This window comes from Metopolophium dirhodum, chromosome 1 (genome assembly GCF_019925205.1).
Source record: "Metopolophium dirhodum isolate CAU chromosome 1, ASM1992520v1, whole genome shotgun sequence".
Lineage (NCBI taxonomy): Eukaryota > Metazoa > Arthropoda > Insecta > Hemiptera > Aphididae > Metopolophium > Metopolophium dirhodum.
The window spans coordinates 107,986,510-107,999,919 of NC_083560.1; the positions used below are offsets into that span (position 1 = coordinate 107,986,510).

At 28.2% G+C, this 13,410-nt stretch overlaps 1 protein-coding gene and 1 pseudogene across 3 annotated transcripts; one reads left to right on the top strand and one right to left on the bottom strand.

Moving 5' to 3' along the window:
• Positions 1–461: 461 nt before the first annotated feature.
• LOC132935852 (P2R1A-PPP2R2A-interacting phosphatase regulator 1) lies at positions 462–5,541 on the top strand. 3 transcript variants are annotated; one of them, XM_061002484.1, is made up of 7 exons: positions 463–1,028; positions 1,199–1,707; positions 2,089–2,185; positions 2,622–2,780; positions 3,129–3,331; positions 4,355–4,486; positions 5,246–5,541. In XM_061002484.1, exons 2-7 carry the CDS (start codon positions 1,574–1,576, stop codon positions 5,409–5,411), a joined length of 891 nt encoding a protein of 296 aa, XP_060858467.1. In that variant the 5' UTR covers positions 463–1,028; positions 1,199–1,573; the 3' UTR covers positions 5,412–5,541. The 3 variants fall into 3 exon arrangements, with proteins under 3 accessions (XP_060858468.1, XP_060858467.1, XP_060858466.1); XM_061002485.1 differs by having other exon boundaries at positions 462–1,707; positions 4,367–4,486; XM_061002483.1 differs by having other exon boundaries at positions 463–1,707.
• A 5,731-nt stretch (positions 5,542–11,272) lies between these two features.
• LOC132935199 (THAP domain-containing protein 1 A-like) lies at positions 11,273–13,181 on the bottom strand (annotated as a pseudogene).
• Positions 13,182–13,410: the final 229 nt, after the last annotated feature.

Here is a 13,410-nt window from a genome sequence, read left to right on the forward strand (position 1 = left end):
TTGTATAGGGTCAACAACTCAACAAATTAACGTAATAGTTGTAACAACTATGCAAGTAATGTAAATGTGTAATGCTAAACTGCAAATTGTATACGAGTAGTTATAGTTAGGTACTTAGAGTTTAGTTTGCGAAAAAAAAATTTGGCAAAATGGACAAGGGGATTTTAGATCAGCATCGTTGTGGCGCCAATGCGAATAACTATAAATTAAAAAACAAGTCGCCCCGGTGTGGTGCCTTACAAGTGTACAGCATCGTCGGAACGTGCTCATGATAAGGCCGGGTTCGGACACGTACGCGCACGCGCAAGACCGTGCGGCTTCGTGTCTTGAGTGGCGGCAGCAGCTACAGCAGCTGTGCGTGGTCGTGGTGTGAAAAACACGCATCGTCGAACAACAACGGGAGAGACATTCACGCGCATGCGCACTACTGCTCGACACATTGAGTCGTATTTTAAACCGATCGCAACACATGTTTTATTTCCCCCGTTCAAAATGTGATGTAGTCGGTGTAGACAGCATAACATAAATTCTAATAAGAATCGGTTGTTGTTTCTTCCCCTCACTCAATCCTTCTCTCTCACTCTCTCTTTCTATCTGTCTCACTCTCTCTCCATTCCATTTAATTTGTTATTCCTTTCCGCTAATTATTCAATTATTATTTATTATTATTATTCACGTTCGCTCCATTCGTTCGCCGTCGTTACCGTTTTCTTCCGATATCAGACCGCCCGCCCGCACGCCGCCGGTCAACAAACACCCCCCCCCCCCCCCACACATGCACACACACACACACAACGCGAGCGAGCGCGCACGTTTCGTATTTTTCCTTTCTCGTTGTTAATTTTTTGTTGGATTTCTCCTCACTTCGGAGTCCGGACAATCCGTTTTAGCGCGAGCCCGCCCGTCCGCGTGCTTGTGTGTGTGTATGTGCCTCTCCGTACGACCGTACGTAATTGTCCGCGTGCGTGCGTGCCCGCATAATAATATTTTACAATAACGCACATACGCATATTACGTACATTGTATAGGTATTATTATTATTAATTATTTAATTATTATTATTATTACTATTGTAATAATTCATATATGACACTCTCTCTCGTCCTGCTCCTAACACTCCGGTTCCGCCGGCCGCCGTCGACTCACGCGCTCGTCTCTCGCGTCGTCGTCGTCGTCGGTGTCGCCGTTTTCGCAGCAGTAGCGTTGTTTGGTGTAGCTGTGCTAGCGAGGCAACACGAGCGCCAGCTGACCGGTGCCGCCACGACTGAACAGTCAGAAGCTGCCGGAGGATTGCAACCACCGGTTAACGCGTCCGCCCCGACCCACGAGACAGCGTACGTTGACTACTCGACATCGGACTTTGACTCGACATCTGAAGCCGACTGGACATCGGACGACGACACAACAGCTTCATCGGACATCGACGATTATACGGTATAAAGCACTGTGTTTTCGCGCCCTGTACACTCGCCTGTCGCTACGGTGTGACCATGTGCTAGAGCGCCGTGCCTAGTCGTAATCGTCTACTGCAAAACGCCGGGTGCGTTCAATACCGATTCACTAGAGAATTGAAATGTCAGTCAAGGACGGACCTATCGTCAAGATGGATGTAGACTGCCCGTCAAATCTTAAGAGATCCAACAGTGCGCCGATGATCAATGACATGAATGCTTCCACCATTGTCGGGTCACCTACTACTCTGTCTAGGTAGGTACCTACTATTATATCCAGACGGTAACTCTAACCGTCTTCAGTGTCTGCTATTATAACTTTTTCTCTTTTATTATTTGCTGTTCTTACAGTATGTATCTACCTAACCTAATGATTTGTTTGTTTAAATAGATATTTTCAGTACCTAGCATTGTTAACTGAGTAAGACCTTTTACATTTTGATCCTGGTTTGGTATCGGAACAATAATATTATTTTAGTCCTACTATGCCAGGTGTATTAAATACATTTTGAATTACTAAGTAAACCATTTCAATAAATAGATATCCATTAGAAATTATTTAAAAATCAAGCAATAAATGTAATGCAAAATGATGTTCATGTAACGTTATACTAAATTGGATTCTATTTTGTTTCAGAGAAAATACGTGTAACATATTTTTACGAAATGTACAAGTACAACCACGCTTTCGTAGATTTAGCACAAGTGGAAGTCCTCATAATGTAATGCCAAATGTAAGTCACTAATGGTTCTTTTGTCAACATAATATGCACTTATCTTTGTCTGTAGTTTATAAGGCAATCTTTTGAATTTTTATATATTTACAAAATTAATTTTAAGCTTAATTAATGATAATGATATAAAACTCGATATTATTTTCAAATGATCCGGAAAATGATATGTGTATATTAAGTTACCCATTTTTGATTTTATTATGGTTTTTATTAAATTATAAATGTTATAATACAATTACGGGTCTAGTTTTATGGAATGAAAATATTCTCTTATCAAATCGCTTTTTTATGTTTACATCATAACCTATATAAATCAAAGTTATTAATATTCATACTAGTAGGAAAAATATAAATTTATTGGAAATATATTAACATATTTAGGTAACTTCAAGTATGAAAAAGTAGTGAAATATTAAAATAAATATTTTTATTTCAGACTTCACCAAAGTTAGTTCATAGAGTTAATCAGCTGCGACAAGAAGAAACAGTTGATTTGATTAACAGAGAAGTGGCCCATGAAAGAGAAATACACTCTGCAATGCAAATATCACAATCATGGGAAGATTTATCTATCATGATGGATTCACCGACAAAGGTAATCTAATAATTCATACCAACATCATCATTATGATCTAATAGTACCTACCATATTATGATATGTGTTCACTGTGAATACGATTGTTTCGATAAAAAACTATCTTTTGGTTGTGGCTATTTGAGATGTACATCCTTGTACTAATGAAATTATTCAACTACCAATTAATACATATTGAAATGATTTTACAATATGTTTGAATATTGATACTTGTAGCATGAAATATCTTTAAGTTATAAAAACATTTTAGTTAAGATTTGTATTTATATTTTTTTTAACATAAAAACAAGAACACCTAATTAGTAAACTGAAAGTTGTATTGTGTGTAATATATTTTTTATTTTACAGCCAGATGAAGGAGGACAGTTTGGTAAACAACCTGGTGGAATGCATGGTAGACCTAATGTATATGATCCACTGCATTTAAATTTTTCAATGACTTCTGCTCCATCATCACCATCGCCAACCAGATCATTGAGACATTGCGTATCTCCATCACTTTTTAAACCAAATTTATCGCCTAGTCCTACTCGTAAAACCTTTACATCGGGGTAATTATTTCTAAAATATTTAATTTAAAAGTTAATGCTTATAATACAGTTGTCATAAAAATTGAGCCACTTAAAATAAACTAACAACAATGTCATTGTAATTTATAATAAAGGACCCGGTGCCGGTTTTTTTAAATTTTGAGCAATTCTATACAATTCGAATTTTATATTTTAATTGCCACCTTAATTATAATACTTTTTCACTAAACTACTGTCCAATACTGTCGAATCCAGCGCTCGCCGACGCGGTTATACGAAACCCCCCCGATCTATCTCGTACGAGAGCAGTCGGCGGGGGACCGTCAGCCTGGCGCCAGGGCGCCCTGACGTAACCCGTCGGAGGGATGTTTCCGCGTCACCCAAAGGCGTGAAGGAGCCGCCCTCGCGACATATGGCTAAAGGTGTAAAAACCCCCGAGGGAATGGTCTTACAACTCCCCGTCACACAGTGGTTAGAAATGTCCAATACTGTGGTGGTAATACGGTGTATTATATCCGAAAAAATGACTTCACTGGAATAATTCTCTGGCCTTGTAGAATTATTAAATTTTGATAACTATTTTTTTATCTAAACGAAGATACACAGGCTGCATTGAACTCTGATTTTTTATTTTAATACAGATAATGGTACAATATAATTTGTAAAAAAAAAGCTTAAAATTGAATTATTTTTGAAACCATATTATAAATTTTTGATGAAAATATTGATAAACTGAGTTCAATGCAACCTGTAGAATATTACCCTCTATTAGTTAAACAATAAATTATTAAATTTGGTTGGTTCTACAGAACAGGATCATAATTCCCATACTGTATTTTTGTGGATAAAATTATATTGGTGCCTTAACAATAAATTTAATAACATTATTCTCTTTTTTGAAGCATAATGCTTCTCAACACATTCAAGTTGTGCTGCATAATTCATAATAAAGTACGAGTTTCTTGTCGTAGTTGCTCACAGTCTTTTTTATGCATAATATATTAATATTTTAAAGGATTTTAGATTTGATAATTGTTTACATAGTTTATGTTTTAGACGAAGCTTGAGTCCAATTTCAATGCGTCCTAGCACTTTAGGACCTGTTAAAAGGAAATGTGACATGGATGACTACGAACCAATTCCAAAGAAATGGGGATTGCTGATTACCAATAATAGGTTTGTTAAATCATTTTTATTTAACTTATTTACTAACAAAATCATTTTGCATCAGAATATTAAATGCATTTTGATAAAACTATTATTATTGCACAATTAATGCAACGAACAATTAAAAAACAATTTTATATATTGTTGTATTTTTATCCTTTTTATATAGGTACATATAAAGATACAGTGTGTTAATAAATAAGTTCTGTACAGTACACATATTATTTAAATGTTGATTATTGTACTCTGATTAAATATTTCATCTTGAAACTAATGCTTATTTATATTTTAATTCATATTTCAGTTATTTAATTAGCACTTGTCACATTTAATTTAACTAAATAATTTAAATTGTTTGGTACACAATTAATTTTATTCTTACATTATATAATTAGGAGAACACTGTTAACACTGAGTTAATCTGTAATCTTGTTAAATAATAAATACATAACATAGACAAATTAAATGATAAGAATTTTATTTTAATTTGAGTCTCTGGGTTTTGTTTTGATTAAATTAAATGCTTAGCATATTAATTTAAAAATTAAATGCATTTCAAATTATCACAGATTTTATTATTTAATAGATTCCCTAAGTAATAAATATAACATTTTTGTTATCTGTAAAAGTGATACCAAAAAATAATATACTCAAACAAAAATATTTAGGTATTGTTTGTATTTATCCTTATACTTGTTATGCTTACATGTTAATAGTTATAATTAATGTCGTTTATTATTTATTAAATGTGGTATTAATACATTTTAGGCCTGAACCAATGCAAGTGACCGGTATTGTTCCTACAACAATGAATGCAACTTTAGTTACAGATTCCATTTGTAGTAGCAGTGGTGATTCATCAAACAGTAATCATTCATTTTCCTTTAGACCATTGCAATCTCTAATGGATGAATCAAAAAGTAATTCCCAATAACTACAATATTTTTACAAGAAATAATATTTTCACATTTTACTGTTGACTATTATAATTTTGGCTATTATTATTTTATTATTACAGAAACAATAATTTTTATTACTATTATTATTTTTATTATTATTATTATTATTATTATTATTATTATTATTACAATTATTATTATTATTATCATTACTATTATTATTATAATTAAAATTATTCTTATTATCCTCATTATTATCATGTCTCGGTTTTACAAAGGTCTAAACAAATAGAAAATTATTGAAAAAATTATTTTTGACTAGTCTCCATGTATATAATCAAAGTATAAGTTTGCATTTAATTAATATTGATTTTAACAAAATTGCATTATTCGATTTGTGTGAATTTGGAATTTTGTTGAAATCTAATTAATATATGATGTTAAAATTTTAGTTTTTTAATATTTTATTTTGTACTTTTTAAAACTACCTCTATCGTATTCATTATTATTGCTTGGTTAATCAAATCCTAAAATATGCTAATTTAAGCATTAAAAAATCATTATTTTATATTACAAACGACAAAACATATTTAAAATAATGTTATTAAAGAATTTTGTTAACTAGTCCAATGTACATAAGTTATCATTTATTAATTAATGTCGATTTTAACAAAATTGCATTATTCTATTGATGTAAATTTGGAATTTTGTTGAAATCTTATTAATATATTATGTTTAGTTTTTACTATTTTATTTTATACTTTTTAAAACTACCTCTATCGTATATATCATTATTCATTATTATGGCTGGGTTAATCATGTCCTAAAATATGCTAGTTAAGCATTGAAGAAGATTTTTTTACTTTTAGTTGGTATATGTTAATGTTTTTATGTTCTGATGTTTTTTATAAAACAAAAAATATAAATTGTTACAGCAAGACTGAAATACCGTATTAAAATTGATATTGTATATTTGTGTCTTTTATTTGTATTTTGGTGATAAAAAATCGATAAATAAAATTTTAATACTGACTTAAAATTGAAAATAAAATTATAATTGCCAGTTAGTGTTAAATGAAACATGATATTTTAATTTACCTATAAAGCTATATACTAGTATAATAAGCCTATAAAAATATATATGTGGTAATTTTGATTTTTACTGATATGTTATCTTTGATATGCTACTGCCGTAGCAGGGGCCAGCAACCCATATAATCTATATAAAAACTAATAGGAGTAATCAAAATAAATACATTATTGTGCTCCTTACATTTTAGATAATGTGTTTGTTAATGTGGAACTAGTAATTCATAAATCATGTTCTTTGTGCATAATATTGGTACATGTAAAATTTTAACAGAATTCTACAGTGTTTAATACTTTAATTTAAGGTTAAACCATGTAATTTCTATATATTTTTTTAAACTAGTATATACTATATTTTGTTATGTGAACACAATTAAATCTTTTATAATTTATTTATAACTTCCAATTCCTTACTAAAAAAAAATAAACATAACTTTTTGTGGCCATTGATATAAAAAAAATGTTAACTGGGAAAAAAATTGTATTACGTTTTATGAGTGATTTGAGATAATATCATTTAATATCAATGAATATTTTTATTCTTAGTTAATCCTATTTCTATTGTTTAAATTAGATAGCTCAGTTTATGTAATGAAATATTTCAACTCAATTTTATTATAAAGTCGAAAACATTTTGAAATGTAGGTCATATGGTGACTAAATTACAACACTCCAAAAGATAAAAATCAAGTTATTAGAATTGTATGAGAAAGAAAATGTGAACAGGCAGGCCTTAGCAAATAAAATTACCATAGAGAAAACTCAAGCCACCGATCTCATAAGAAAAAAAAATGAAGCAATATTTAAAATAAAGACCACAATTGGTAATAAAACTGAATCGGCCAATGTCTACATTGTTTATAAATAGTTTTGTGCTGCTTTACAAAATATTAGACAATTTTAAATGTATATGCGGTTTATAACATTCAGCTACATGTAACCTACTTCTATATAGCGTTCATCACTTCTAGTCCATTTGGTGACTATTATACCGAAGTTACACTGTTTATTATGTAATATGAACTATAAATTAATATGTTTAATTATTGCTAGGTACAAATTACTTTGTTTTCTTGTTTTTTAATTTTTAACATAATTATTATTTTATTAATTTAGGTGTATTGTTTTCAAACCTATCTTCACTGATTGCTTCAACTATATACTCTGGCCCCCCATGGCACGAGTTTAACATAATGACTTAGATGGTCCTAACTTTACTATCATATTCCATATTGCTATTTTCTATGTATTATTCAAGTAAAATTCATAATTTTTAAATTCTGAGAGTCACAAATGTATTCATTTCACTATATTTTTTTTGTTTGTTATAAAAATATTTTATTTTTTTATATTATTTTTCTGTAAAATTTTTGTAAAAATTTTTGAAAATCTAATACAATATTCTTCATACATTTTTATTATTGCTATTTAAAAATATTAAAAATACATAGGTACAATTTTCTTTATAATCATTCAAAGTTTAAATTTTTACAAAATTCATCAAAATCATAAAAATGTTTAAATAATTTATTAGTTAAAAATATTTAAAAATACTTCAGCCGCAGTTTTGTCTATAGACATTTAAGTTCAAATTTGGACGAAATTATAAATATTTAAAAAAAAATGTTTGATATTTTTTTGGAAATTTAAATTTTAAATATATTATTCATGGTAGGTACTTGAAACATTTAAAATAATAAACCTATTATTATATCTTAAACATACAATGCTATTTTATAATTCAATATTATCATCAAAAATTGTATTACTATTAATAAAATATATTACTTTAATAGCATATAATATATTTAGTAATATAGGTTGATAAACCATCTTGGTGTCTTCACTCAGAATCATTTTTCATATACAAAGATAATTTCATTAAATTAAAATTCAACACATTGATTATAGTGACCCACACGACTCATAATGTACAACACAGCTGTATCCATTTACCCACCTTTTCATTAATAAATTTGTTATGAAAAAACAGGTGACATGCGTATTTTTTCCAGTATCGGGCTATATACATGATTTTATGAAAATTTGTTTAATAGCATACTGCATAAGTATTCATAAATGTACTAATCAGTGTTCGGACTTATCTAGATAAATAGTGACAAGGTATCTAAACGTTCATCTTAGATAATTTGTTCACTAATCTAAATAAATTCATCTAGATACATTTTTTATTGATAAAAATCGTGAAAAACGCATTTTAAATATTTATACAAATTCTCAAACCAAGTTTATAGTTTATAAATAATGTAATTATTTTTATTTATATCTTTATTATTATTATGTTCCTAGTTCTCAACTAAAGTATACCTAAATTTAAAACCCATTTAAAAAAAAATTGTATCTTTTTTTATCTAGATAAATATGAGTTAAGTTATCTTTTATATCTATCTAGATACATTTGAGTTCCATTATCTTTATCTTTATCTAGATAAAAAATTACTTATCTTATCCGAACACTGGTACTAATGTAATATACATAATTTCCAACATAATTATGTTATAGGACTCATATAAAATAATTAAACATATATTAGTTATTTTTATAACTAAACATTATTTAATAAACTTTATTTAGGATTTAATTTTTTAATCATATAATAATTAAGAACAATAATATATGTCTTGCTAAATTAAATACAAATACAGTAGGTAATTCAGTAAATACCATGTTATTACTTTTTCAATGTAACAAGGACAAAGCTAACTATAATACTAACTACATGAATTAAAACAATTTTTTTAATTTATTTTATACTTTAATAGTTTATTAGTTTTAATAGCCAAATAGTACATACAATACATAAATACGATTTTTCATTTGGAATATTTTTATTTACATATTGTTTGAAGTTTCGATTTTTTTATAATACTTTTTTTTTTTGGTTGTCCAACTGGGAACCGTTTATTTCCCTTTTTTAGCTTAGGCTCCTATGTTGCAATTAAATTGAACTTCCAGCTGTGTTTTATTACTGCAGCACTAAAGCTTTCGTGCTGTTAATGATTTCAAATTTTTTAGAGACATTTTGAAATAGCATGGAATGATGGAGCTAGGATTTTTTTTTAAATTATTGATCATGGCTAATTATTTGTCTAATTTTCAATAGTAGGTCCTTTTTTCTACAACTAGACACTAGTACGAGTAGTGCAATCATAGTATAGGTAGGTATTATACTATTTTTTGTATTATCTTTTTTAATTATATTAATACTTTCTATGGGACTATAAGTTAAAGGCATAACAACTTAATTTGTCTGTGCTTCATTACCAAAAGCTAATTTAGCTTGTAAATATTGTATATTCATATTTCAGGTTCTATGAAAAATAGGTAGTAAGTTTGGAATTTGTTGTGATGTAAATACTAAATTGTATGCAGCAGCTTAATAATATGTAAATATATTATGTCTATGGACTATGGTTAATTGTGGTTATTCAAGTCAGATTACAATTAATAAAGAAACAAATGAGGTAAATAATTAAAATTATTCACTAAGTTTTTCAATTTTTCCCTTACCTATTAGGTTTATAATAAATATAGGTAATATTTTAGACATTTAATTATTGCAGATAGGTACATTATATTCATTACACAATAATTTTAAGTTAATTTTTATCATAGACCAGAGGTCTCCAACCTACGGCCCGCCAAGTTTTTTTCACTGGCCAGCCAAGCTAATTAACGTTTTGAAAATAATATATTTCCTATGTTATTTTCATGAAGTTTTTAATTTACTGAATTAGGAACTAAGTACTAACACTGATTAATAATAGAAAAACTCGTTATAAAATAAAAAAAAGAATATAAACAAACATTCATTTTTCTAAATAAATCTTATCTATTCTTCAATTTCTTAATCGCTCTATTCCTCTAAAAATGTTGGCCCACGATACCAAAGCGTGTCTCAAATTTGGCCCGCCGTAAAAAAAGGTTGGAGACCCCTGTCACAGACAATATATTATGTCAATGATTTTTAAGATTTTTTATCAACAGAAGTTTTTTGCATAAGTACATTTAAAATTACATTATACAATACACCCAGGTGATTATTAACTTATTCATTTTAATTATTGTCTTATAGTCACTATCAATGGAGTCTTCGTTTAGTTTTGAAATATGTATGGTATTGATTGAAGAAAACCTGGAATTGCAAAGAAAGATAGCAGAAATAGACCACCTGTTGGCAGTTTGTAATGCTCTGGAAAACAAAAATGTTTAAACAAGAAATATTCTTACATTTAAGTTTGACTATAGGTAAATAAATTCACTATAATATTAAAACTTGCAATGTTGTACATTTGTAAGACGGAGACAACACATGCAAGTATAATATTCTCCGTAATATAACTTATATTGTGATTTTACTTAAATTATTTTTTACACTGCCTTACATGTATCATGGCAATTTAATATTTAAACTTTCTTTTGTATTTTTTTTTTATTTTAAAAGCCACTAGTATATAACTTTGATAACTTTACAATTATTGTAAAATTTGTATCATTTATATTAATATAGTCGTATATAATTTAAATACAACATTTTATATAACATAGTAACATAATACACTTGGACTGGTATCTTTTAATCTGTTAACTTTCAAGAGGATACAATTTATTTTAACCCTTTCATTTATATATTATATATATACATCTTATTTTTTTTGTAGTTCCGTTTACCAAAATGTTAACATGAGATAAGAGGAAAATTCAATTAAAAAAAAATAAAACAATAGATTACTAATAACAATATTTAATATGGATAATCAATTTTACATCAATTTTTCTTTTTCTTTCTGAATGAGTGGATCCTTCATGTGATTGTAAATATCTGTTTGTAGTAGGTACTTTTGCAATTTACGGTTTAATGTGCTGTATGAAACTATAGGAAATTTTGTTTCGTGTAAGTAATTATACCCACTCACACCAAGACTACGTTTTAGCTTTAGTGATTTGACAATAGTTTCTTTAGACCATTCATGCATTTTGTTGGTTGACAACGCCATAATTTGGTCTTTATTCAAAAATGTTTCTAACAACTTTGATCGATCATCTAGTTGTTGTTTAAAATGTTCATTTGTCTGTTCTAGATATTTAACAAACTGCTCATTTTCTCTTTTTAAACGGTCGTTTTCCTTTCTCAACACTTCATTTTCCATTTGTAATGACTGTAAATAAAAATAAAAATAAAAAATAAATTAGTGTATGGCATAGTACAAAGAAAACACAATTTTAATGTATTGTTTCACAAATACTACCAAATCATATAGGTAGTTAGTTTAATATTTTATTTTATGATCATACTTACAGACTGCAATGACTGCATATTTTCATCAGTTTTATTTTCAATTTCATTTTGTCCAACACTCAATGTAGTATCATCAGGTATCTAAAACATTCAACAATTAATTCAATAGATAATATTTTATTAATGGCAGTTTATAATAAAAATGAATGTGCTATATTTTTGTACATAATTCAAGTTGATCAAGTTTAATTTTCATACTTACAGACTGCAATGACTGCATACTTGCACCAGTTGTATTTTCAATTTCATTTGGTTGAACATTCAAAGAAGGATCAAGTATCTAAAACATTAAACTATTTATTCAGTAAATAATTAAAAACATTATTTTATTATTTTTTTAAGGGAGACTCTAACGTAGCTACATAATACTACATATTTACTTAATTAAATTAAATATTTAACTAATAATTGTGTGTACAATTACAAAATTAATTTAAAAAATACTATAAAGGGAATTAAAAGGTTGCTTTAGGTACTAAATTATTATATATTTGTATTCCTCACTGTGTACCTATACATTTTCAATTGTGGTGATAGTCCAAAATCATAGAGTAATAATATAAAATACATTATTTGGTACATTTAATTCTTGACAAGAAAGAAAACAAATTTAATATAATTTAATGTATTTTGTATATTGCACACCTTGTTTTTGCATTTTCTTTTTGTCATTGTGCTCTTCGGAGGATTTGGATCATTAAAAATTGTAGGAATGGCGTCCCATTTTAATTTAATCCAGCCATCTATCCTTTTTCTTTCAAATTGGCTCTCTTCAAAATGAACCTGGTATTTTAAAAAAATAGATTAATGGCAGCAACAACTGATTAATCAAAATAATTAATTAAACCATAAATATTTACGTATATTAATTTTAAACCTTGATAAATCATAAAAATGCAGGTAGTGTAATTAATTTAAATGTACCCACATATTTGTTAATTATTTGAAACTATGATAATGTTAATAATTTTTAGGCTAATTTGGTAGATTTGTATGAAAATCTACTGTAAGAAACTACGTTTCTATATTTTTGTGTTACTCTAATAGTTTTAATAAACAGAAGTACATATTTAATCACTATTGAATATCAAATAATACTTACTTCACACAGACGAGAAGATTCTGTAGGTTGCCATTGAGCTCTTCTGGTTATATTTATCCAAATTTTTCTGCGTTTAAGTTGAGCCGGAAATCTGAATAGACGTATACCCTGACTACTTCGATTCGTGCAGTTTACGGCAGAACACGACATTTTAATATAATATTAAGATGTGAAGAAGTCAAGACCATAGTTAATATAAGAATGGATAGGGCATAAGAACTTATCACATGAAACTTTAGTGATACTATTTTTAAGGTTATATGGGGCAAATATTGATATGATAATTGATAAATAATAATTAATATTTTTAATATTTTAAATATTTAACAAAGTTTAGAGTAATTTTCCAGGCACAAGTGGTACAACAATCAAAATACAAACTGACAAATATCTAAATATAACTGACTATCATTGTTATTCATTATTATTTAATAAAATAGTTTTGCACATAACCTTAAAAAGCCCCATATCGTCTTTCTCTCTTTACGTTCTCTCTCCCCCAAAAAAGCACACGGCCCCATA